Raw genomic sequence first — 27,196 nt, 5'->3', positions numbered from 1 at the left:
GAGCAAAAGGAGCCCCCACCAAGTACTGAGTGCATAAATTAACATAGTTTTCAGAAGGGTTGACATTTCTGTATTATGAATTCTTTTTATGATTGGTCTTATGTAATATTCTAATAATTCTAATATTTTGAGGTTCTGGATTTTTGATTTTCATGAGTTGTGAGTTGTAATGATCAAAATTAAAACAAAAAAGGCTGAAATATTTCACTTTATGTTTAATGAATCCAGAATATATGAAACTTTATGAAACTTTGAGTTAAATTCACTATACTCTAATTCTTTTTAGATGCACCTGTATATGTTACTGGGGGTGATCCTTTGTGTGTCCTGCCTTTGAGCATTTAGGTTTAACTTTATCCTTACTGTCCAATCCTCCTGTTAATTATCATGCTATGACTACTATGACCCCCACATGAGCTTCTAAATTGCACACCTGTTTCCAGTGCATTTTACACACTGATGAAGACTCTCTAAGAATTTTTAAATACAGACAGAGTGCCTCGGTTGCATTTTTGGACTTCCTGCCTGTACTATGGAGCTTTACAATGAGTGCTACAAAATCCTGTTCTACATAACCTACACTGGCCCCCAGTGTCTTTCAGAATTGATGTTAAAATCCTTCTTTTGGTTTTCAAGGCTCTTAATGGCATCACTCCCTCCCTATCACCTTATGTCCCTCCATAAACCCTGAGATCCCCCGCAGCTTCTCTTTTATCTATCCCTTTAAGTCTTTTCGCTCTTACACCCCAAAAGTATAGAACACCCTGCCTTTAAATATTAGACTTGCTGGCTCAGTGGACAGTTTTAAACGATGACTCAAAACATATCTTTTTTAACATATTCTATAACTAGCAGCTATCTGTTTTAATATTCTTAATATGTTTGTATACATGTGTTTTTATTACTTGATTAATGAGTGATTGATACTTTTATTTATTCTTCTCATATCTCCTTGAATAAGTGTTGTAGGCCTATAATTTATACAATAAAGTTCATTCATACAAAAGACAAACTGGTGCTTGTGAAAGTTTGATGATGCAGATTTGGGACTGATTGTTTTAAACAATGCAGTTGTGCTTGGGGTGCAAAGGGGCAGACAAATAAAATGTATATGACTGTAACTTTATAGCTATACACTTATGCCTATTTTATCTTGTATGACTGGACCACACAGGGATGTTCAGCAGCCTCTCCTAAAAATTTCCATATGATTACCATAGCTTTCCTTACAGGGCTGCCATAATCTAGTTGCATTACGTCACCCACACGCCGGTTTGGGACAGTCTATCCTTCAGTCTGCAGCCCCGGGGTCGCCACTGGCGCCTTACCAAAAAACCAAGAGGATATTTTTGTTATTTGGGCCACACGCTCCCCTTCTCACACCATCCACTTACATTCCGGAGGTGTACCGGAGCGTCCAGCAACCGCACACTCGCTGACAGTGTGGCGCAGCACGTTGCCATGGCTGCCAAGCACCCCGTTACCTTAGAGACCCCGGTACATTGTGTACAGTCCACCCCCGACGAAAACACCGTATATGTGTCCATATTACAGCAGATAACCACATTTTGTTTAACAGCCTTCTACTGTAAGTACCACCCACGTCCTATGGTGGGATATAATTTATATGTTATATATCTGTGTAGTTTATTTTAGTGACGTCCTCCTTTTCAGCAACACAAACGGCTGTACAGGAAATGTCTAATTTAAAAATCTATTTTTACTCCACTGACAAATAATGTGAATGAACGCAGAATAAAATGCGTTATAAATACACCCCATAATACACACAGGCTACAAACACATAACAAAGGGACCGGTCCGGTATGACCCTCCCCTCCCGGTTGGCGCAATGAACCGCACGCTCTCTCTCATCCCTTCCCGTCATGCAGCGCTCTTGCCTGCTCCTCCGTCGAGCCGCCATGTTGTCGGAGTGAAAGCCTGGGGTGTCAGAGAGAAACTGGGGCCGAAATCCGCGTCCATCCACCCTCTCCGCCGGTGAGTATCACCCCTTCCCCGGTCGCGGTGGCACGGGATATTATTTATTCATGCATCGGTGCGGGTATTATCGCAATGGCGGCTCTGGGGGCGGATAAACAGGAGTATTTTGCGCGGCAGCAGCGGCTGCCTCCCTTTCTGCTGCCTGCCTCCTTCCTCCCGTTGTGTCGGTCTTCCGCTCCAGACAGCTCTCGGGCCTTTGTTAGCATCCGCGTCACGGGGACCTGTGGGGCTGCGGGTTCGGCAGGCAGGTACAGACCCCCGGGTGTGTATTAATAACAAGATGGCGATATTCAGGCACCACTGCCGCGGTTTTAAACATTGTTAGGAGCCCGTGTTTGGTCACCGGTTCGCCCGGGCTAAGCTTGTGTCGGGAGGCCGTGTTATTGTTGGTAGACATGGGCACTGAACCCTCCATAACAGATCGGAGACTGCCATGAGTGGACGCATATGCATGATAATAAAACCCCCGGTAAACGTGACACGAAGCAGCTACATGTTCCCTTTGGTTTTGATGTGTCATGTCTGTTAGGAGGGAAATGTTTGGTGTGTGTTGAGACACCTAACGTTATCTTCTGCTAGCTGCAGGTTGCCTGCTCGTATTGTCACACCCCTGTCTGTGCCCGGTATGCGGTGGATTGATCCCCGGTATTGAATAATGATTAACCCAGTTAGATTGTGGAACACAGTGGCTGTTTCCTGAGTTTAACTTGTGGCTTAACAAGCCGTGCGCGTCTCGCTTTGGGGAATGGCCACAGTGTTGTGGATTTCCGGGTGTTTCTCTACCTGATGTCTCGTGCTGTAGCAAAGGCATAAAGAGCTAACATTTCCTAGTTGCTCAATGAAGTAGTGGAGCAGGAAAACAAACGCATGAGTACATGTGTGAGTGATCACTTGGCAGGCTGCTTTGTTTTTATCTTTTGGGACTGTTCAGCCGGTCAGCTCGTGGTTTTTGTCTTCATGGAGGTGGTGTGTGTTGCACAGCGGTTTCAGCAGACTTGAGGGAAAGCTGCATGCGTTTGAAGATTCATAGTGTCAGACAGGCTGGCAAAGTTAATTACTGTATGTGGCTGAGTGTAAAAAGTACCGCTTGTAATTTCCTCATGGCCTGTAGGGACACTAATGTGAAACTGGTAATTTTAACAGAGATTAGAGCTTGTTGGATGAGGAGAGGTTGTAAAATACAAATTATATCCCTCAGACTACAGAAACCCACCACGGTTGTTTTGCCCAGTAGTGGCCACGACCACCAAACTGTGTGTGCCATGCACATTGTATATGTGATCTGTGAATGCACACATAATAACAATCTGCCCACCCCATGACAGGGCGCCCCTGGTCTTCTCAAAATAAGGGTTTGTCTCCATTTCTTTGCAAATAAACTCAGTAACCTCCCGTGTGCAAAATTACTGTTGTAATTTTAATAGTCCCCAGTTACACGCTACGCCTAGTTACCTAAGTGTTGGCTACACTTAGCTCAAATGAATGCAGTATATTACAGTCAATATTGTTCTAGAGAGGTGTTTATGTAACTTTAATGTCATTTTGGAGGATGTCATTTGTGGTGTATCTGTATTGTCTACCCTAATGCAACAGCACCACAAACTGTAGCCACCTAAATAACCTTAAAGTTGAGACAAAACCAGAGTTGCTCCGATAGCAGTATCACAAATGCCCCAATACTACCTAAATTGCTGGGTTAGGTATCGGCGAGTACGCAAGTCTGCGCACCGATACGATTTATTAATAAACTTTAAATAAGCTTGTTTTCAGACTGGGATAAAATGGCAGTTTTTACACAGATATTAGTTCTTCTTTGGGGCTCTAAGGGTGCATTCACACCAGGATAGTCCAGGGGACTCGATTCAATTGGGTGGGGAATGCCAAAAAATTTCACACCTTCATTTGGTTCGCTTCACTTTCACGCTGCACTTTTTAAAGTGGACCAAATCGCCTGGACAACGTCACGCAGTTACAACAGCTGCTCGTTTGGGGGTGGTATTGCCCGCTTTACATCACTTACTCTCTTTGGTTCACTTCCTCTCTTTGGTTCGCTGGATAGTCTGTTTGCATTTCCCACTGCAAGCGAACCACAAAAGGGTTCACTTGCAAGTGAACCGAGACCCCCAGTTTTCAAGCAGACCAGGGTTCGCTCATTTAGTCCGCATCAGGGTTCGAATGAGCGTTCACACCACTCCAAATGAACCGAACTATCTGTGGAAGTGGACCAGGATTTGTTTAAAGCGGACCGAACTGCGCCAGTGTGAATGAGTCTTAAAGCAGTACCCTAAACAGCAAGGTGCAGCCACTGACAACTACTGTTTTTGAGAGCAGTGAAGAAGAATTGATTAAATAATATATGTTAGCTGTTGGCAGCATGTTAGCGCTTGTGTTGCTAGGTTCAACATCATCATGTTTTACAAATGCTTAAATCTGATCAGTGCCATATAACAATGATAGCAATCATGTCAGTTCTTTTAAAATGCAGTGGTATCAGATTGGTTCTCAGTGTTGGTCAGTAAGTTCAGGTATCAGAATCTGTATCAGGAAGGAAAAAATTGTATTGTAACATCTCTGACAACAAAACTGAACATTATAAACTTCATCAAAGTATGATTTATTGCAGGACTGGTGTAATGGACTGCATTTGTTTCTACTGGGTGCTCCTAATAAACTAGCAACTGAGTATGCACCCCTGTGATGGTATGACATATCAGTGTGGACTTCTACAATGAGCAGTGATCTGCAACCACGTCCCACCTAAAGCCACACTTGTACAGGTCTTTATAACAACCGCACCTCTGCTGGAAGAACATTTTGAACCAGGGCACGGTAACACATTTGTTAAGTGTTGAAATAGTACTTGGGGCTGCTGAACATAGAGACTTTTTTATGAGGTTCCTGTGTGGGCAACTTTTATATCTATGGTTCCAGAGTTAGACCAGGTGTGTTTGTTTACAGCCACATACAGCAGTACAGTGAAGTTTACAGTATGTCACGCTGGCTGCAGACAGGCAGGTTGGCAGTTAAATCACCTGTTCCCTGGGCCGGCTTGTGAAGTGATTCTCTGGTTTATATCTGTAGCTGTTGATCCCAGCTCTCTTGCTCTGATTATCGACAATTAAGTAGCTTTAATGGCAGGCTGCCACTTTGCCCCAAGAATGTTAGACCTACTGTATGATTAATTTTAGTGCTGTAACCTACAAACTCTGTAATGTACTTTGGATTAAACTAATAAGACTATTTACATTAAATTCTGTTTCATTAGTGCTGTGCTGTAGAATGATATGCAGCTCTACGTTCGAAATAGACATTACATAAGTTAATTTTACTAAGTAGACCATTTTGCTGGAGTGAAAATATTCGTATTCCTCTATGGCAGTTTTTTGGATACAGTGCCTGACAGGCCACATTACTGCACTGTGTTGTCAATTCATTATGTACACCTACTTCAAACTATTGCAATCTAAAGCACTGTTGCAGCAAACCCTACCTTTAAGACTGAAACACATTTTAACCATTATAAAGGTAGTTTTTATAGCAGTGCAGTCGTTAAAGGTTGCATTAGTTTTAGCTAGTTGTACCAAATAATTTGACAGCTGTGTGTAGTTTTACATGAAAACCAGTTTAAGGTACAGTATTTGTTTAGATATTTTTTGCATCACCGGTGCCTGAAGTTTTCAAATGCTGGAAAATGACGGAGACATATTGGCTCCAATCACGTGAGATAACATAGTGCTTACTTTTTCATTGACGTATGGTGTTTCGAGGGATTTATAGAAGCAACAACACTGACACTGAACTTTGATCATGACACGTTTTTGGATTAGATGACCCGTTTGTTTTGCTCAATATCTTGTCTGCTGTCTCCACAGTTTCATATGAAGTAGAGTATGTGGTCACAGGTTGTCTTTGTTAGCTAGTACAGTCTAAGCTGGCAAAAGGACTTAGTTCTCAATGCAGTTACAAAGATTAATCTGACTTGCTGCACCACTCTGACTGGATTTATGCTGCTACAACAGATTTGCATGCTTAAAACTGCACTTGCCAGTTTATTAGGTACATCTAACTTATGCAAACTTCATGCTGTTTGCAAACTTCATGCTGTCTGTCAAACTGCCCTGCAATAAATCCTACTGTGCCAAAGGTTACTGTGTCATCTCTAGTTGTAAGCATTATAGTGAGTTGTTGATTCAACTTTATGGTCAGTTTGTAGGCTGTACTTTGTGGTGCTGTTTAAAGAGGTATTTCAAATTGGTGCTATATGACCAGAGAAAACAGAGGGAAAAGGTGCAGGTAGAGGTAGAAAGCCCACAACTACCAGAATGCACTGCGCTGCTCTGGACCAATAAACGCTCTGGCTGGTGGGTGCGAGTTGCCAGTTCAAAAACAATATTGCGGCTGGCTGGTAACAAACAATCTCAGATTATAGTTAAACAGTAAGCTAAAACATGTTTCTGAAAATATGTTAGGTGAGACACAGAATCTTGGTTCATATTCTGCTTAGTTTTACTTTTTGATCTCAGTATCTTCAGCCCTTTGATTTCAAAATACAGGAAACAGTATGGCACCCACTTCCTGTTCACAATCTCTTGTATTACAGCCAAACAGTGCATTAGAATATGTGTCTGAAGACACTTTAGGTGAGAAATAGGCAATACAGTAACAGAATCTTGGTTTGTATTTGTTTAGTGCTGCCTAATTTTACAGTTTGAACTGAGTTTGAAAGAGAGCGGGGATCTCTCTCTCTCTCTCTCTCTCTCTCTCTCTCTCTCTCTCTCTCTCTCTCTCTCTCTCTCAGTCCGCTTCTGTACTCTTTGTGTTTGTGGTGGCATTGGGCATACAGTCAAGAGGGTTTACAGTCTGTAGTAGGAGCAACAGCCCTGGAGCGGGCTCAAATCTGCTTCATGTTGCGAAACGCTTCATTTTGTAGATATAAGCTGGTAGATATGAGTAAGGACGTGGTAAGATGGAGGAAAGTTTAAGATAGTTCATTTACACATACTACCCACATCCACATGCACACTAATATTCCTGCGTTATTACAAATATGGCAATCTTCTGAATTCGATGCGGTTTGGAATTTCTGAATTGGCCTTTGTTCTGAATTAAGCATTTTGTGATTAAGCCATGTTGTATATGCCAGTATTATTCAGGATTTAGGAGCGTTGTTTTTGACATTTATACAACACATTCAGACTTTTTGTCTCAGTTGGGTTTTTTTTACTGCAGTTTGCAACAAATGGCGTCTTGACATTTCACAGTCGGCTCAGTGGGTTGTCATAGATGCGTTGTACACAAACCAACTCGCAAACAGTTTGCAAAGCTGTGGGGTAAAGATGCATGCCCAAAAGAAAAGCCCACATTTCTGGTTGAAAGGACAAACACACCTACTTTAAGCATTAAGAGAGACTGGAATATCAACAGGTTTTTGGATATGCACAGATATAGCAGATCCAACCTTTTCAGGAAGGTGGCTGAAGGAATCAAAGAGGGAGGCTGTGTTTGTTTGGCTAAACAAGTCTGCCACCAGCGGAAAACTTTTAAAAAATCATATCATGACACAAAGACTCAAAATGGCACAAGGTGCTCCTCCTATTGCACTTTTCTATATTTTGGCGTGACAAACGACGTGTTGGGGCACATTGATCAGAGTATGCAGGGCTCTATGTACACTGGAATATTTGTTTTCATTAGACACGTAAATAGTATAGTAGGAATATTGTCTTTGCCATAATAATAAAAAAACGCATTATTTTGTGCTTGTTGAAAAGCAAAGTGTGTTTCTAGTATTTAAACTGTTACAGCTTATTTACATAGCAGCAGTTTCATGAAAAATGACTGTTGGGGTCTTTAATGGCAAATATATTGCAAGGCGTTAGACTGCATGAGTTTTAGGTAGGTGTAGCCTACTTAATAAAGTGACAGCTGAGCAAAGGGTCTCCATCCATTATTCTGTGTTAAACTGCTCAGAGCTTATCAAACAATTTGTTTGTTTAATGTATTGACCCAGTGTGCCATTGTTTGCATGTGACAGATGTTTCTCTCTTTATACAGGCTGTGGTGGAATGAGCAGTGTGTGTGTGTTGAAGAGGAAAGCAGTGCTCTGGCAGGATTCATTCAGCCCCCACCATAGAACTACATCTCCCAGCATGCCCGTGGTGCTGAGCAGCGGAGGACATGCCCCTCCAACTGGGCAGACCCCTCAGGCCACACCCCCCAGCCAGCAGGTAAAGCCCACCACCATTTCACCTCAGATGTGTGGATGTCCAGTCTGTGCTGTTGGTCTTGTAGTACTAAAGTCCTCTCGATGCCATTTATACTGATTGAGAAATCTGTATTCATTCCTGTAAGCCATCGACAATCCCTACATTTATCAGTTTGCATCACAAAATGTTGTCTCAGCATACTCAGACCAAGCTCCTTTTTATTTTAGCCTAGTGAAAGAAAATATATCAGTACAATGCAAAACAACCAAATAATGATGGTTTTATTGCTGTTGGTTTGAGTTCGGAAAAGGTAAATGACCATTTCTTAACTTTACTGACTATTGGCAACCATACTTGCCATTTTCAGTAGATCACAACAATAGAAGATGACTGCAGACAACTCTGACATGTTGTTGTTTGTTAGCTTAACTAAACGTGCTAGTAAGGCTATTCTAAGTCACAGAGCATGCATCATGGGCATGGCAACTGGTAATCATATGGTAGAGCTGGAAGAGCTTCTGCTTGGCAGCATTATTGCTTCAGAGTAAATTAAAACACTGGACAAAGAGCAGTAATTCAGTTGGGATCTGTGTTGACATTGTCCAACTGAATTTGGACAACATTATGTGTCTGGAAGTATATCAAATAGGCTTGAGCTGTTTGATGATGATGGTCATTTTCTATTGACTTAATTGAAAAGGACTGATTGAAAAGAGGTTGTCTGCACACTGATCTCAACATGCAGGTGGTTAAAGTCAGCAGCTAATAGCTAATTGGTTAACAATGGCAACAGTGCTGAAAGAGCTAACCGTGTTAACTTGGATTGGATTTTACATGTCTGCAGCAATATCGTCCTGATTCCAGCACTAACTGCCGTATGAGTGCAGAGCAGCAGCAGTGATTAGCTAACCAGTGGGTATGCACAGGGACTTGCATGCACTAACATGCATATGCAGCTTCTCTGTTGTGTGTAACAAAACACACAACAGAGAAGCTTGGATTCGACATAAGCAGAGGTATGAATGTGCTGAATGTCGTCTAGAGTTCCTCTAATTCTCGTGGCCGGTGGTGACATTGATGCAATGTAGGACTGCAGTTAGCCTTTGATAGTTGCTGCTCGTCAGTCGGGCTAGCTGTAATAAATTATTTCATTAAGATTATCTGTAGTGTGCTCTGAACTGCAGTCCAAAACGGATGAACAATGTCATGTTTCAGCTTCAGTGAAATGTAAGGTTCTAATATAGGATTAGTGTCTCACAATGGTGTGTCTTGATAACAAGGTTAGCATTTTTCATGACTTATCCTGGAAAAAAAACAAACAGTCCAGTCCATCTGATAAGTTGCAATTTAGTCAGATTTAATGACATCTTGGTAACGTTTTCTACTGAACACTGTATGTACAGCACATGACCAAGCCCTGCTGTTTCCAGAATATGTTGACTGATTCTTTGATGACAGTGTGTTGTGGGGAATTTTGTGTTTGTCCTCAGAATGAGTAAGAAAGGTAGTCAATGTAAGTTTGCCTGTGAAAGGAAATGCTGCCTCCCATTTTGACGTATTTGAGTTGTAGAGGGGAGGAAGTGGCTTAAATACCTCAACCAGTGGTGCTGTTTTCATGATGCGTATGCAATGACATGCGTATGACAAATTTGGACTCCTCAAGTTTGGTCATAAGGTGGAAAATGATTCTTGGATGAATTGTTTGCAGTGACAGGAACTGAATGTCTTTATTTTAATAATGTCCAGTAGATTAATGACTTAAATTGAAGAAGTAGTATCCATTCAGTATTCTCTAAGACACTAAAGAGCAGGCTTTATTTTCAATAGCAGCACAGAGACTGTGGAGTAGGCTCGCTGAAAACATAAGATTATCTGATTTTGTGGTGGTGTTGGTATCTGCTCGATCTGAAGTTTACCTCTGATATTTATACTGTGCAGTGTGCGTGTACCTGGCTATGCAGTTAAATTATATTGATGATGATTTGAATGTTTTACATGTATTTGAATGCAGGAATGTTAAAGTTGGTGTGTTAAAGTCAACTCTATACAACATTGGTAAAGACTAGAGCTGCAGTAATTAATAGATACATCAATTAATTGTCAACTATTAAATCTTTTACCAACTAAGTTGACAATCAGTTAATCAATTTGAGTTATTTCTAAGAAAATGAAGCCAAAAATTCAGATTCCAGCTCCTTAAATGTGAATTTATTTTTGGTTTCTTTACTTACTAATTTACTTTTCTTTACTTTACATCTTTGGGTTGTGGACAGAACAAGAGAAGAATCTGAGGAAGCTGATCAACAGTTTTCACCATTATCTGGCATTTTATAGTCCAAACAACTAATCCATTAATCAAGAAAATAATCGCCAATGAAATTAATCGTTAGTTGCAGCCCGAGTAAATACTTCAAATCCAGATTATACCTGCATGTCTCCCAGTTGTCTGCTGGTTACTGTTGCCAGTAATTTGAGGATAATGTGCACTGTGTGTCTGTGTGTGCGTGTCTCTAAGGGTGTGGCGGGTGCTGGACGTTCCCAGGATGATGCCATGGTAGACTATTTCTTTCAGCGGCAGCACGGTGAACAGCCAGGCAAACATCGCTGGCCCACTGGAGACAACATCCATGACAGCCAGGTGTGTGGGTGTGTGCGTGTCAGTGTGTGTGTTGGTGTTGCACAACATACTTTTGTAGCACTGGTGTTGTTATTGCATAATGTCATTTGTACTACTGTTTTATAGTTTCAGTTTTAAAATTTGAAACATAATAATCAGTGGCCATTTAATGTTAAAAACACCAAGTACACATTTTATTTGATGCCAGTGTGAAGTCTTTCAAAACTTTTATCGTAGTGTTACACTGTAACGTTCTGCAAATCATTTATAAAGACAATTACTCATTAACAATTGTAATTAAAGCTGAGTTTATGTTTATACATTGTATGAGAGACCTAACCAGGCTCTCTGTTCACAGGTGCGATCCATGGACGAGCTGAACCATGACTTTCAAGCTCTGGCTTTGGAGGGACGTGCCATGGGAGAGGTGAGACATTAGGTTTGATGGTCGGGGTTGTGTATGGTGTAGAGGAAGTTAACTTATGTGACCATGTAGCTCAGATATCTCATCTGGTAATGGAGCATTTGTGGTCACTCGCAGCACGTCAGCAGTTTTGATATTCAAACTTTGGATTAAACTGTATTTGAAAAGATGAAATGCTATATGTTTAACACTTGTCTTGAAAATAGCTGCCCTGTATTTTCTGACTCTGGCACCTGGCTGAACAAATGCTTGATAAATTGCTGACAGAGAGTCAAACTTGAATAACAGGAAATCCAAGAAAAAAGAAATGGCTCAGTGGCTCAGTGAAAGGCCTTTGAGCCAAAAGTAGCGTTGACTTCTGTTGGCATTGTTGTTCCCGAATGAAAAGCGCTGAAAGACGAGAAGATACTAAGCAGGGATGTTTTTTAATTTAAGCTGGTTGGACTGGCTGTTGGCATTTATTAAACACAGTCTACACTGCAGTCTTGTGTTAATGTTGGATTAGTGCCCACAATTAGTTTTGGCTCTTTGAACATAGAACGTTCACTTGTATCTCATATTGGATGAATATTGTTCAGCTGCTATGGACTGTAATATATCAGTAATGAGATGTCTAAACACGTTAGTAAAATTATCCAGAAATAGATCAGTTTACACACACTTTCAGATTTTGACGACCCATGCAACTGAGAGTTTCCTGTTGCCAGAAGATACTGATCACATTTACAGAAACAAGGTCCTGTTTTAAAGCCAGAAAAGTGCTGCTGACTGTTTCAGATAGCGAAGAGAGATTTGGAGAGAAACACAAATGAGCTGCTTATAAAATCCACAAACTTAGAACTAGTTAAAACTATTCAAAATAATTAATAAAAAGCTTTTAATGAGGAGCCCTAATGTTTTGTGGTTGCTCTTTACACTGGCTTCTATTGTGGCAGCGTGTTATGTTGTTTCTGCTTCACTTGTTTGTTTGGGGCTGCAGTCAGGGGTCAAAGTACCTTCAGCAGATGTGTGTATTACTGGGAATTGCAACACAGCACTGGCAACTTAACACCAAAATAAAATACATCCTGTAGGTTATCTTCTTAGTAAGATTTGAAGACCTCTCTGCTCAGATGGCTACTTTTACAAGCTAATCATTTATGTGTAGATTTTTTGCAACCATTTTTACCTCATCTTTTTCACCTGTTCCTCTTCTGTTCTCTGTGTCTATGCAGCAGCTGCTAACTGGCAAAAAGTTCTGGGAGACAGATGACTCTGGGAAGGATGGACCAAAAGGGATCTTTCTGGACCAGTGGAGGGACAGCGCATGGGGTGCCTCAGGTATTTAAACCAATGTGGCTGACGTTACGGTGGCAGACTGTAAATAATACCGGGTTGTTTGTGAACAGGGACGTTTTGATTTATGCTCACATCAAGAACCCACCAGAACAACTGCTGTGTGGTGTTGGAGAGCATATATTTATATTGCTGTCAGAATCAGAGATGATCATGAGATTTGAGATTTCTGGTGTATCATACCAATTGAATCAGTTATTTCTGTAGGCGTGATGATAAAAGAAATAATGCTGCGTTTCAGAGGCAGTCTGGCAACTCATTTTTGTATCAGTTCATCATTGTAGAGAAAGTGATGCATAAGAGAGTGAAATGCTTCTAGTAGTTTAAACCTGGAGTAGGCATTAAAGATACACCCTCCACCTGCAGTTCTCTCCTCTTTGTCCTAAGACCCTCCCACCAGACGACCACAAGCATGTACACACGCTTCGAATGGTAACCCAGTGTTTCCCATATATTGATTAATTAATCTTACTTCATTGTAGAGTTACATGCAGCACATTCTCTCAGCTCTTCCTTTCCCCGCTCTCTCTGTTAATCAGACCCGAGTGAGACAAGAATTAGCAAGCTAGGCACTCCACCATCCGTCCACTTTGCTCCCTGTTGCTATGCAGGGAGGAGGGCAGGAAGCAGCTCAGGAGACAGGCCTTTAGTTAGTGTCCGTGGTGGCTCGAGTTAGGCAAGCGTAAACCCCCCAGAGAACATAATTTGATGCCCTTAATGTGAAGGGTGTGGTGTATAGTATGGTCATATTTTTTAAACGTTTTGGTCGCATCTTGGTACACTGAAATGCCAACGTGTTTAGATACACCGCGCTCAACTTCACCTCACCGCAAACGTAGAGGTTGTAGCTACTGCTGCAGGAGTGGGAGCTGAGTGGCCACACACACAGTTACAAGGCTAATTATTAGCATCATACGGCTAGTGTTACCTGACAGTTATAAACAGATTCAACAACAGAGTCAAGCCGTGTCTTTGTTTGTTGGTGTTGGATGTTAGCTGCTGCTGCAGTGTTAGTCTGTACTAACCAGGCAGACGTTGAACTGACTGTTCTGGGGAGAGGGGTGGCTTCAGGAACAGCAGCAACAGAAAGTTTGCTGATCCAACGGGGATTCGGGACAGTGCGGAATCAGGCACCAGATGCAAACAGGTTATTTCACTCAATACCTTATCTCATACTCATACCCAGCCCTAAATGGCAGCAACAGTTTGCAAGTTTCCTGATCCAGTGGGGAGTCAGGGTGGTCTGGGCCTCCAAAGCTAGGTACTGCGCTGGCTGGATATGTGTTGCTGCAACCGCTGGCTGGGGGTCTGTGTCCAGAGCTGCTGCCTGCTGTCTTACCGGTGAGGTGGTCTGTAGCGGTGGAGAATGAGGCGGCAGACACACTGTGATTCGAGGCTAAAGCTAACGTTAGCTTCGCAAACATGAACTTGAAGCCACAGCCGTGAGCCTTTAGGTCCACTTGGAAGAACACTAAACTATTAACATTTTCTCTTCATTTCTGAAACACTTTGCTGATGTTGTGTTTTATTTTGTGTATTGTCAAACTCTCTTTTAAACTCTCTTTATAAATCAGTCTTCCTTTGTTCGGGTGCTTTGCAGTTTTGGTCAGTTTTTTCCAAAGCTAGAAAAGCAACTTTCTGTGCAGGATTCTCTGCCATTAAATCAGCTTTTCTCTCTAAATTGAACTGTGATTGGCCAAAGTCTCCCATCGTGGGTTAGATTCAGAAGTCTAGTTTACTTTCAGTTCTCTTGAATTATAATATGCTCAAAGTTTGTTTCCAGATTTTTTGCCCAATGACGCCAAAATACAACTGCCGACTCCAGCTTTAACTTCATGTTGTGTATCAGACTGATGATGTATAGCTTAATATCACATACAGCATCCCATGCAATGAACAGATTGTGACCCAGGCCAAGTGTGTTAAGAAACATGGAAACCTCTTGATAAGTACTTTGTCTCATAACGGGGGGAAAATGTAACAAATCTCAGGAGAGGCAGTTCGGATACCCCCAATGCGGCTGTAGGCGAGAGAGACAATTACAAAGAATGAACAGAAAGTTGTAACAGTTAGAAGAAATTAAAAAACCCAGGGGGTCTATAACCCATCAATGGGATTATAATTAGACTGATACGATTAAATTCCAATAAAAGACATCCAATAAAAACGAAGCTTGTTAATGGTGCTTATGTGTTGGAAGCGATCACTTTCACGGCTGAACAGTTTGTGGACCAAATGTCCCATTCTCCAGTGCATGAATGTTATTTAACAGTCCCTCTTCCTTGTGTCAGATCACTCAGTGTCTCAGCCAATCATGGTGTCCCGTCGGCCAGGGCAAGGTTTCCATGGTGGTGGTGAAGTCGGGGTGGGCTCGGTGATGTCACCGCGCTCTGAGAGTGGAGGTCTGGGAGTTAGCATGGTGGAGTACGTCCTCTCCTCCTCGCCGGCTGACAAACTGGATTCCTGTCTTCGAAAAGGACCCTATGTAAGTCTTAAAGTCTAGTCTCTAGTCTTTCTGTATAATCAATTTTCTTAATCTTCTGCATCTCTGCTTTTCTAATCTGAGGATCTTGACTTTCCACAAATCTACTTCAGCATCACACCTTTGATAATCTCGACATCCCATCTGTCATTTTTCTCTCACCGTTTGTCCTCCACCAGCCTGTGATTATCAAATGAGGACAAGTCTTTCACCTTGTCCATGTCACTCTGTCCTCCCCAGTCTGTGCCTTTTGTGTGTTTGCCATCTGTCACTGTCAGGATCTCAGCACCCTCAGTTTGTCATTGTATCAGATATATTTCTTGTCTCTCTCCATCACGCAGGGGCAGAGGGATGGAGAGGTGGAGGAGGAGAAGAGGGAGAAGCCAAAGGCAACATTTGAAGGAGAGAAACTGAAAGAGTTGACGGAAGTTGAAGCTGATAATATTAACGACGTCATCAACCCCAATGGGCTGCCTGTGCAGAACGGCCTTGACGTCGACGTCAAAGAGTTTGGGTAGGACTCATGGTGACAGACACACAGTCATAACTTGAAATGCTCCTACAAACGACCTGTAGATGTAACCTGAACTCCTCCTCCTTTCTCACCCCTGCAGTCGTCCCCCGGGCAACATGCCGGCCCCTGGTCCCGAGGGTGACCTGCTCGGAGGTCCTGGGGGTGTAGGGGCTGATGGCTTGACAACCCTGGGAGGTGGTGGAGGGCCCAAACCTCCTGAGGACTTCTCTGGCGTGGAACAAGGTGGTGTCACCATGGACCCCATGGAGTCAGTGATGGAGCCGCTTCAGTTCGACTACAACTCCCAGATGCCCATGGACTCAGCGCCCACTGTGGGGTTATTTGATTACACCAACCAGCAGCAGGTGAGAGCACCAGGCAGAGAGTAGTGTGTGTGTATATATAAACATTAGTCATCAGCTCTGAGTGAGATTAACGTGATTCACCTGTCGTCGTGCACGTTTGCAGCTGTTTCAGAGAAACAACGCCCTAGCAGTGCAGCAGTTAACAGCAGCCCAGCAACAGCAGTACGCCTTGGCAGCAGCACAGCAGCCTCACATTGGTAAGAGGGAGTGTGTATGTATGCATGAGCATGTGAGCCTAAGGAGAACTGTATGTCAAAATCTCATTTGCTATTTGACGAGTATGTTACATTTCATTTGACACAGTTTGCCACTGTCAGTGTGTCCTGAAGTGACACAGATAAAAGGAGTTTTTTTTTTTTTGGGCAGCATTTTTGTTGATTTGTTTTATTTGTTAGCAATGGGAACAGGGATAAGTATTGTTAAGATTTATCGATTTATCACTTATCAGTACAGATACTTATCCATATAATTATTCATAGTATTCTCCATTAGGGCTGCAGCTATCGATTCTTTTAGTAATCAAGTACTCTATTGATTATACTGGTCATTAATCAGGTAATCTGATAAGAAATACTGCATGTATTCATTAAATTACTTCAGCTTTATTTAAGGGCAATAGTAATATATATGTATATAAAAGAGAAAATAAAAGTCTCTGAAATTAGAGACCTAATAGTATAATTAAATCCTTTTTATTGATATTTATTACTTGGCCTTCATAAATATGATACTTAAAGTTCCTGTGACTGGCTTGTTTAGACTCATTTACTATGGTTAAGGGGTGCCTTACACCTGCTGACCCTACTGACTGCAATACAAATTAATATACCCACTGTACTCGATCTGTACATTTAGGCTCTGTGTGTGTATTGAGAGTGATTGAGGGGGATGCATGTGTGTTAGTGTGTGTGTGTGTGAGAGAGAGATCAACAACATGTATGAAGCTCAGGCTTTACGTGTTGCTCATTTCTATAGTAAAACTTGGCTAATACACATGATACATCGCCAGGTAACGTTAGCCACCGCATTATTTTCTGTTATCAATCAGACATTTTAAAGCCATAATACGCGTTCGTTCTTGACGTGTGTTATGAATTTCAGCTAGCAATCACTGATAAGGTTAAATGCATTCAATGTGACGTTACCTTGTTGTGTCAGGTCCGCTTGGCGAACTTGATGCATGCAGTGAATGTTTTCTACTTAGATGTTGTAGCATTGAGGGCGTGCTATTGTGGTATGCTAAATCCGTTTTGCAATACACACTGAACTGTTTTCTCTTCGTTTTAACTGGTAATGATCCCACACCCTTGACACTTCGTCGTTTTCATTGGGGTGTCTCTCGCTCTTTTCTTGTCCCTAGTCCTCCATAGCAATTCTTACAAATGTCTGATGGTGATGTGCCTTAATGCTTCTACACTACAAGAAGCTGAACATAAATGATTTTAGAAATTACCAAAAACTATAGTGCTTTAGCCTTTCAGAAGCTAACAGAAATAGAAACACACATTCATAAAGTGAGCCCACTTTTTTGAATGTTTTGCCCTGTCAGCCACGACTGAAGAAAACAGAATGTCAACACGCAGCACCGCAACGTCAAATGGCATCGCCTGACACTGGCAGTTTCGTCATTATTAGGGTACAGCTTTTTTTTTAGAATTAATTAATGTTAATAGTTTGTCCAGAATCTTATCTGTATTTCATTACTGACCAGTCAGGAACCAGTACCAAGTAGGTAGCAGTGGGATGATGGGAATGTGATGGATCACTGCGTACCACCATACATCTCTAAACACAGCTTTATAAGAGAAGGGAGAGTGCAACCACATGACTTTACACAGGACTCCATGTTATTTAAACCATTTATTTGGGAGTAAAAATGATACATTCACCTAAAATATCAGACCAATTGTAAGACCCAAACTGTCCCATTAGTCTCATAGTCAGATTTTGTTTGTTGATCAGTAGCAGTGACTCAATAACAGTGACTCAGTGGGTGCTTCAGTTGCTCTTTTTTGTTTTTGGGCAAAAGAACACAGAAAAAAAACACATGTTGCAGTCCCATGGTGACTAATTAGTGCTGGGTTAATATTTTGTTGATTTACTCAAAGGCAAGTAATGCTTAACAAGACTCTTTAGAAACAGTTTGGTCATGAGCTAACCAAAAAATCTGGAGAGCATTTTTTTGTTTTATTACTATCTGTCATCTTAATTACAGTCTTGATAGAGTCCTAAAGTGGTTATTATGTGTTGATGCTTCATTATGGAGTGAATTCTATGTGTTATGTAAAATGTTTTGGTTCACATTTTCCCTCCGTGTGTTCGCAGGTCTGGCCCCAGCATTTGTGCCCAATCCGTACATCATCAGTGCGGCTCCACCAGGGACAGACCCCTACGCAGCCGGTCTAGCAGCAGCAGCTACACTAGGTGAGACGTGCCTTTGGAAATGGACCCTGAGCTCCATTGAGATGCTGTTGAAAGGATTTAGAAACACTCATGTTAATTAATTTCCCACAGTGTGGACGTGCATAAACACAGTCGTCCTATCTCACCTGTATATTGGGTATTTCTTGGAATCTAGGCCCGGCAGTGATGCCTCCCCAGTACTACGGTGTGACCCCGTGGGGGGTCTACCCTGCCAACCTTTTCCAGCAGCAGGCTGCTGCAGCCAACAACTCGGCCAATCAGCAGGCAGCAAACCAGGGCCAGCAGAACCAACAGCAGGTCAGTCGGATGCCCGCCAAAAAAAAATGGCATGCTGATTGCCACTGGCTCAAGATGTTTGTGTCAGAGCTCTTCTTATGTGCTGGTTGAAATGTGCTTTCAATTTTTCTGCTCCAGGACTTGGATCTTTAAGCAGAAGACTGTGTGCAGGCTGTGTAGACTATAAACGATTCAGCAGGGACTGTTTCATCCAACTGCTGTTTTTTATTTACTCCTCCTACGCTCATGTATGCTTATGCTAATGAAAGGAATGTGCTGTGGCTATTTATTACATGCCACTATTTGTCTCTCTGTGTGTGGGCACATTATTTTAGAAATAAACTACAAGAGAACGTTCACATGATAGAAGGTTATGTCTATGGTGCACCACAGGCAGATTGTGGAGCACTGTGTCTGTATTAATTTGCATATTGATAATGACAATGCAAACACTCCTTTTTTGTAAAGGTGATGCGTGCTGGGGGCAACCAGCGACCTCTGACCCCCAGCCAAGGTCAGCAGGGTCAGCAGAATGACCAGCTGGTTGCAGCAGCAGCAGTCAACTCAGCCCTTGCCTTTGGACAGGGGTTAGCAGCAGGAGTCCCCGGTGAGTATGATACTCTTTTATTACATTTGATATTAAAGCAGAATTTTCAGATACCTTAGTTATAGATTTGTTCAGTCAGTGAGAACTAAAATTACCCATAACCACCCATCACTACATGAAAGAAAGGATGTGCTAAAATCAGTTCACTCACTCTGAATACTCCTCTGTTGCTGTCTGTTTCTCAGGCTACCCAGTCCTGGCCCCTGCAGCCTACTACGATCAGACAGGGGCCCTTGTGGTCAACACTGGAGCTAGGAGTGGCCCTGTCCGTCTCATGGCCCCCGCCTCCGTCATCATATCTCCCTCCGCAGCACAAGCAGGTAAGACAGCAATACACGTAAAGCCTCAAAGGTCTGACCTGTCTCACTTCAGCCAGCAGGACAAAGGAGAATGTCATGAACACAAAACAAAAGATTGAACATTGTGGTTTTTAAAAACATGTCCTGAATGTCCCGTTCATCCAGAACGTGCAATTAAGAGATTATGAGACTTTACCTTCAAGCTTAGCCTTAGATTTTTACAAGGAGTTCCCATGAGTCAGTGTTGTTTATGTGAGTGTAGACACTAGTATCAAGCAGGACTGAACAACATGGGAACATCATCTAATTAAGATTATACAATACACACAAGCAATAAATCAGTGTATAGCACGACAAACTCAACATTGAATACACTGAACATTCATATATGAAAATAAATCTGAATATTACTGATCTCTGCTCAGTGACAGTATTGTACAAATTACAGAAACTAAAATGCACACTGATTATGGCTCTACCAGTCGCCTTGTCGTAAACATGTTATTAACTGTTCCTGCTTTAGCTTCCAGACCGTGGTCTGAGCTGCAGCAACTATTCACAGACACACTGAAAGCTACACTGTGTATTTACCTCCAGTTGACAACTTTACTGCTAATTTCTTCTCTGTTGTGATGGCAGACACCTGTGCACTCTTAGCACATCCAGCGTCACTCTCTCTTAATCACTCAACCACACACACTTGCTTTACACGCACACAACGCTACTGTTATCACAACGGAATATGTAAACATCTGGATTGCACTTCAACCCGGCTTTGGCTGTTTTCACACTGTAGTGCTGCAAGTATCGATGCTCGCATTGCATTTCACGAGTTGTTTTCTTTATCTGCGCTTATTCACATTTGTCATGTGGAGCATAGGGCAGCGTGTGTGCATGTGGCTACATTGTGTCGCATTAAAATTGGAGCTTTTCTTTATTTGAAAATTGTGTTGCTGAAAATCATTCAGCCCTTGTATCAAGGGGAATGTGGGTTTACATTACATTAATATTAGAAATGATGCATAGAATTGTTTGTGGTTTAAAAAGTCTGCCAAAAATGCATCAACTGTATTTCTCAACCTGGACCCTATTTCCAATCTTGCTGTCTCTACATGACGAATGGAAACAATTTAACTTGGTCCAGCATTGAGCCAGAGTGCCGCAGCCACCTAACAGGCTGCAGTGTAACCATTTGGGGCAATTATGCGCCGTCAGTTTACGTCCACTTAGAGTCCATGTTTTTGCTACTGACATGCTCATATTGTTATTACGAGTGTCCAACAACTTGTGGGAAAGATTCTCACAGAGATAGATTGTTTTTGTTAGAGAGTAAGATCCTTTTTGGTTCATTAGAAACCTCCCTGAAATTGCTGCTGCCCATTCGACCATATATTTTAGTGTGCATAGAGCCAGCATATTTTCACATCTAACTGGTTGAATTAAGGGTTTATTATAACCAAACCTGATTTTATTTGTCGATTTTGAATAGTGTGTTTTACAGTGAAAAAATTACTGTTTGTTTAAACGGAGTCTGGTGGATTTGGTAATATAGATTTCGACTGTTTCTGGTTAAACAAAAAGGATCTTACTCTTTAACAAAATGCTCTATCTCTGTACGGATCCTTTCTATAATACTGTCAGACACTTAAACTAATAATCTGAAAATGATAGTGGCAAAAAACAAGCATTTAAAGTGAACATATATTGAGAGTGCAAACATGCCCCCGATTGGTGACATTGCAGCCTGTTTAAGCGCTACCGCTCAGTACTGGACCAATGTAAAAAAAAATGTTGTTGTCGTAAGTCACTGAGATACAAAAACATGGGTAAATAGAAAAAAAAAAGCCCTTTAAGAATCTTTGCGGGACTTAGTAAATCTCACATTGAATTAATTTCATTTGACTGTTTATATGACTGTTCACTCAGAGTTGTTGGAACACTTTGGTTGTCCAGAAGGCAAACCTGTGAAAGCACTTGTTTGTTTGTGTCTCCCTCCAGTTGCAGCAGCAGCAGCCTCCGCAGGTGGTGCCAACGGTGGTCTGGGCGGTGGGGCCAACGGTCCGTTTCGTGCCATGACGTCCCAGCAGCCTCAGCAGCAGGGTGGCCCTGGTGGTGCTCTGGGTGGGAGCTCCTTCTATGGATCCTCCTCCCTCAGCTCCTCCTCTCAGAGCTCCTCTCTTTTCTCACAAGGCTCTGGCCAGCCCGGACCAGGTTCTGCCTCCCTGGGCTTCAGCCAGCAAGCCTCGTCCTCTCTGGGGGCCACACTGGGGGCCACGCTGGGAGGCTTCGGCACTGCAGGTAGGAATACACCTTTCCTAGCCAGTCTGCTGCTGAAGAGTGTGTCAGAGTGGTCAACTGAAGTCTTTTTGGTGTTTAAGGGCTCAAGATTGAATATAAATCGTGTGCTAAAATATAGTTTGAGCAAAGTAAAGAACAGCAGATTAACATTTCACTGCTCCTACAAATACCACGATCTAATTTACATCTTTGTCTCCCTCTAGTGGCCAACTCAAGTGGTGGCAGCGGTTCCAGGCGGGACTCCCTGACAGGCAACAATGAGCTGTACAAACGCACGCCCTCCAGCCTCACCCCGATTGGCCACGGAGGCTTCTATAACGGCACCTTGGGCTTCAGTCCCTCCCCTGGCCCCGTGGGCATGCCCCTTCCCAACCAGGGCCCCTCCCATTCCCTCACACCCCCTCCTTCCCTGTCCAATCACAGCTCCTCGTCCAACCTCAATCTTGGTAAGTGTCTCTGATTCAAGTGTTGGAGAGTAGAAGAGTCATTGATTGTGTTTTGTTTCAAAGTAGCACCACTTGAATAGCGACTGTGACTCTATGGAGACGGTGCTAGTGCTCTTTTGCAAAAACACAAAGCCAGTGCTATATATGTGCCAGAATAGACCTGCTATGAGTATCATTTAGCGTACTTTACTGCACCTGTCAGTTGATTGGTCCCATTATTTTCAAAAACCCTTGTTGAGCATGTGTAGGACACAGCTGTGTCGACTCCAGACCTCACTGCTGCATCAGTTTACTGAAGCTTAACACATGGACGTCTCTGGATTTTTAACGTACATGGCATTTATATGTACCACATGCATAATCTTTGAATACTAGGCTTTAGTAGGACATTTGCGTAGATGCCCTGATATGGTGTTACATGTAAAGTAAGATGTATATAAGTAGACCCTAACATTGAGTATGTTTACATGCACAAAATAGTCCTGTTTACATGCAGCCGTTCATTACGTTAAAATATTTAAAAGTGGAACAACTGGAGCTGCTTTTACCATTTTGCTTCTTTGCATCAAAATAGGATTTTTTCAAAGCTTTGTACCAGTGGCGGACTTGTTCGACTGTGCGAGCACAGCCTCCCTCTCCTATTCCTTTAACTGCTGTCTTGAAAAGGATGTTGGATTGGTGCATTTCCAAAATCATTTTTGATATACAAGTCTTTCATAATGTTGAAAAATAGGTGTTTGTCCCTCTGACTAGACATGTGGGCTTTTCTTCTGGCCATGCATCTCTACCTCCCAGCCTTCCAAAGTGCTGTCTAGGTTGGTTTAGGTACAACGCATCCATGACAACGCACAGAGCTGTCTATAAGCAGAAAAAAAATCACAGTTAGACTGTGTACTTGTCTAAAGAAAGCTCCCAAAACCTGAATAAAATTCCACATCTTAACTGGAAAATGCTACATTCAAAAAAATTCTGAATATCCCATCAAAATATGCCGTTTACTCAACCAGTATCAAACTCGGCATGTTGTCATATATGGAGTAATCTTGGCATTCAAGTACACTGTTTTAAAAATAGTGTTACTGAATGCGTCCTACCAAGCTCCAAACCAACTGCTGTTCCACTTAACAGGATGCTCCAAACTAACAGACTCAAACGTGACAGCAGATTTTTTTGAGGCAGCACATTTTGAGGGATTAATTACAGACTGAGTCTTTTACTGCTTCCTGTGTGTTTCCTGTGATTGACAGTTGGCAGAGTGAAGTGTAATACAAACACTTGTGTGTGATGAAGCCACAATCAAACAGACTGACAGTGCCAAGTTGAGGCTTTGTAATGACTGTGATAGATTACCTGGCTTTGGCAATTTCCAAGTCTTTGAAGGTGTCATACTATACAGTTATGAAGTGTAGTAAATAGCAGCATTTGAAGGGAGGAAACAGAGCTCTGATATTCTAAACTACACGGTGTACAGACACTAGCCAGGATATTTGTATGTATATGAGCCTCCACCAGCAACAAAACTTGAGACAAGTGTTCTGCTAACACCTGGTACAAACTTCACTTGAGAGTACTTCAGTTTTATGTGTGTTTACAATCCATTTGACTTTTAAATACACGTTAGACTAGGGCTGGGTGATATGGAGAAAATAAAATATCTACCTCTTGATATTGTGAGGCTGTTATAGTGTTGACTATTGGTACATTCACAACTCATTTCCCCAGGGGGGTTTTGATAAATAATCATCAGTAACGTGGATATTGTGAGTAAGAGGGTAAAGGGAAAAAGTAGAACAGCTAAAACAATCTGGAAAGTTCAAAACATTACAAAAATTTACTGTAGTGCAGCCTTAAATACCAGGAAACTCTGACATTACTGATATAATATTCATATATTGCCCAGCTCTACGTTGGCTCAATCTATCTCACTTATCACTCATCTAATGCTGTTAAATATATTCAAGGTTGATAATTCTCAGTATAGGACATCTTAGTATCTGAGGCAGTGCTGCCATCCAGTGCTATTTCTCTGTGCTGCATAGCTGTAATGTAATTTTCATGATCGCCAAACTTTAGTTCTGCAGTGTCATCAATTAGAAAAATAATCCATGTTAACCCATGCAAGTAATCATTGCAGCAGCATTTGAAATTCAGTGCAAGAGAGAGGGATTCATTTTCCCTCTGCTCTCAGAAATTGCCATGCACCACAGCACACTTGGGGAAAAAAGTTAAATTAAAATATATGACCTCAAGTAGGAGTTGTTTTGGCTGCTTTAAGAAGTCTACACCTCTCTGGGTGTGGGATACAATTAGTTTTTTTAATAAATGTTTCGCATCGTCTTGGTTTTTTGGTTCAGGCTTTTATTTCTATAAGATTTCCTCTAATCTAAAAGCTTCTCTTGAATCTGAGCGGTCCTGGACCATCAGACCCAGCTCCTATAATCACCTCCCTGTTCTCTGACCCCTCAGGAGGCCTGACCAACGGCAGTGGGCGTTTCATCTCTGCAGCTCCAGGTGCAGAGGCCAAGTACCGCAGCGCCGCCAGCTCGGGCTCCTCCCTCTTTTCACCCAGCAGTCAGCTGTTCCCGTCGTCACGGTTACGCTACGGCATGTCCGACGTGATGCCATCAGGCCGGAGCCGCTTGCTGGAGGACTTCAGGAACAACCGCTACCCCAACCTGCAGCTCAGAGACATCGCTGGCCACATCATGGAGTTCAGCCAGGACCAGCACGGCAGCAGGTACGCACACACGAAAATATCACTGCAACCTAAAATATCAGAGCCCTGCAAGTAGATCCCAGTTTGACAACATAGCCTTTTATCTCAGATGGAAAAAAATGTAAGTCAACCAGGCTCCCGTTCACTGCGTGAAAACAGTGATCTTGCAGGTTCAGTGCATGTCACACTGTGGCATGAAGGTCTAATAAAATCTTATTTTTAACCTGTATATGATATTTTAAGAACACTGGATCCTACATTTACCAGAATGCAACTTCATTAGATCTTTCCAGACGTCGCCCAGGTCCTCCAAACTTGGCATCCCGGGTTTGCAAAGCTGTTAAGATTTGAACTCCCAGAGCTCAAGCAAGAAATTACACTTAAGTTTATTGTTTTAGACCTGCCAAACTCCTCCAGAGCCACAGAGGACACTGTAACGCTGTTTTTACATGCTGACCTATAAAAACTACGACCATTAAAGTGATGTTGAGAATTGCCGGAGTGCCCCTTTTAAATGTCTGATATCATCAACATTTTGACGCAGGCTGTATTAAGTCACCAAATCTTAGTATTGGACATTGGTGGATGTGAATCTGTGTGATTTAGGAACACTGTTTTCGGGCAACAAAAAAGATTTCACCATGTTTCCTTCAGAATTCGTCAACTTTGGTCTGGGAAAGCCTAAAATCTCCCGGTGTAAAGGTGCCTTAAGGCAGATCTGGAAGACAACAGCGGTCACAGTGGAGTGCTGGATCAAAACTCATGTTTCTTTTTATATTCAACACAGACTGTGAACAGGCTGGATATACTGATGTTTCAAAGTTACAGCCCTCCGACTGTATATGTGACTTTACTGTCGTATTTTCAGTTTCGATATATTCTGGTATTGACTCATGTAACTGTGCCTCTGAAAATAAACAATGATTTTAAACAGTGAATATGGCAGATATTTGAGACGCTGCTTCCTTTCACAGACAGTGTAATCTCTGTTATGTTGCCTCTTTAGGCCTATATTCTTAAGCAGGACTTTAACGGTTTGTAGAAAACAGAATACATGGTATGTAAATGGATGCACATAATGTGGAGCCAAAGTTCACAAGCGTGAGTTCTCCCCCCAAACACTTGGTTAAACAACGACAGCAACATATGCTGAAGTTAGCACAAGTGGATTGGCTTATAAATCAGTCACACTACGGCGAGCGCAAATAAAAATTCCTGCAGGCTCCCGGTCAGATGGAACAGCGGCTGAGAGAGACTTGTGTATAAGACAAGAATGTGTCTGCATTGCTCCTCGTTTTCGGGTATGTGAATGGAAATGCATCTAACATGTACATTCAATGGCATCACCCATGTGTGCCTATCCCTGGGATGATAAAGGTTTGTAAGTGTCATAATGTAATACAGGAGTGTTATAAATAGTTTTCCAAAGTTGCCAGTGACCAAATGCTACCTCTGTCTTTGTGTGTTTTTGACACTTGCATTACTGTTCGTTGAAAATGAATGAAAAGAATGTATCCTTATGTATCTGGAGGTATTTCCACCATACCAAACCATGACGTCTTTGGACTGTTGCACCCTTATTCTCTAGTGTTGGTACTGATACAGCAGAAGCAGTGTCATCCAGATGTTACCATCTCTACCTCTTTATGTGGTGATAATCAAGAGAGGAGCTGATTTCAGGGGCCCCTGAAAGCCCCTCTGGAGCCCTGGTTTCTGGGTCTGTCTGGGTTGAACCCGCCGTGCTGCCGATGCACTTTTAAACCCAAATGATCTATTAATACACCATGACGTCCAGTCTGCACATTCCAGACGTTCGCTTTCCTCAGTCTCTTCAACATCACAGTCCTTTTTATCTCTGCGTTCTGCCTGGCATCCATCACTTCACCTCACAGGCTCCTTGGTTCCTTCTCCTCGTCTTTTCTTTGCTCTAAATTTCATCTCCTTTTGTCTGACTGTTCCCTGAGGTTAAAGATATAGGAGCATCTCTCTCTCTCTCTCTCTTTGTACATCTGTTTCACTTTATTGCTCCGTCGCTGTCTGATGTGTTTATTTGTCCTTGTGTTCAAGTTCATCCAGACTTTGTGAATCCACTTTATATACTAAGTGGATTTTAGGAGAGCAGGCTGTATAATTTCTCATGAGGCTTTTATACATTACAAAAGCCCCGAACACAAAATTGAAGAATA

General features: G+C 42.2%; 1 protein-coding gene across 2 annotated transcripts in view; it reads left to right on the top strand.

Annotated features, from left to right (window-relative positions):
- The first annotated feature begins 1,872 nt into the window (after nucleotides 1-1,872).
- pum1 (pumilio RNA-binding family member 1) overlaps nucleotides 1,873-27,196 on the top strand; it is a 33,267-nt gene continuing 7,943 nt past the window's right edge. The window contains exons 1-16 of one of the 2 annotated variants that reach the window (XM_033637072.2): nucleotides 1,873-1,998; nucleotides 8,056-8,228; nucleotides 10,723-10,845; nucleotides 11,183-11,251; nucleotides 12,466-12,568; nucleotides 14,875-15,068; nucleotides 15,407-15,579; nucleotides 15,680-15,944; nucleotides 16,048-16,141; nucleotides 18,270-18,368; nucleotides 18,523-18,665; nucleotides 19,113-19,251; nucleotides 19,437-19,571; nucleotides 21,549-21,848; nucleotides 22,052-22,294; nucleotides 24,761-25,031. In XM_033637072.2, coding sequence (XP_033492963.1) covers nucleotides 8,067-8,228; nucleotides 10,723-10,845; nucleotides 11,183-11,251; nucleotides 12,466-12,568; nucleotides 14,875-15,068; nucleotides 15,407-15,579; nucleotides 15,680-15,944; nucleotides 16,048-16,141; nucleotides 18,270-18,368; nucleotides 18,523-18,665; nucleotides 19,113-19,251; nucleotides 19,437-19,571; nucleotides 21,549-21,848; nucleotides 22,052-22,294; nucleotides 24,761-25,031 — 2,513 coding nt within the window. In that variant the 5' untranslated portion in view covers nucleotides 1,873-1,998; nucleotides 8,056-8,066. Of the gene's footprint in view, nucleotides 1,999-8,055; nucleotides 8,229-10,722; nucleotides 10,846-11,182; nucleotides 11,252-12,462; nucleotides 12,569-14,874; nucleotides 15,069-15,406; nucleotides 15,580-15,679; nucleotides 15,945-16,047; nucleotides 16,142-18,269; nucleotides 18,369-18,522; nucleotides 18,666-19,112; nucleotides 19,252-19,436; nucleotides 19,572-21,548; nucleotides 21,849-22,051; nucleotides 22,295-24,760; nucleotides 25,032-27,196 lie in introns of both variants that reach the window. The other variant, XM_033637071.2, reaches the window with a different exon arrangement.

Source organism: Epinephelus lanceolatus, chromosome 16, assembly GCF_041903045.1.
Source record: "Epinephelus lanceolatus isolate andai-2023 chromosome 16, ASM4190304v1, whole genome shotgun sequence".
Classification (NCBI taxonomy): Eukaryota; Metazoa; Chordata; class Actinopteri; order Perciformes; family Serranidae; genus Epinephelus; species Epinephelus lanceolatus.
This window is presented reverse-complemented; position numbering and strand designations above follow the sequence as displayed.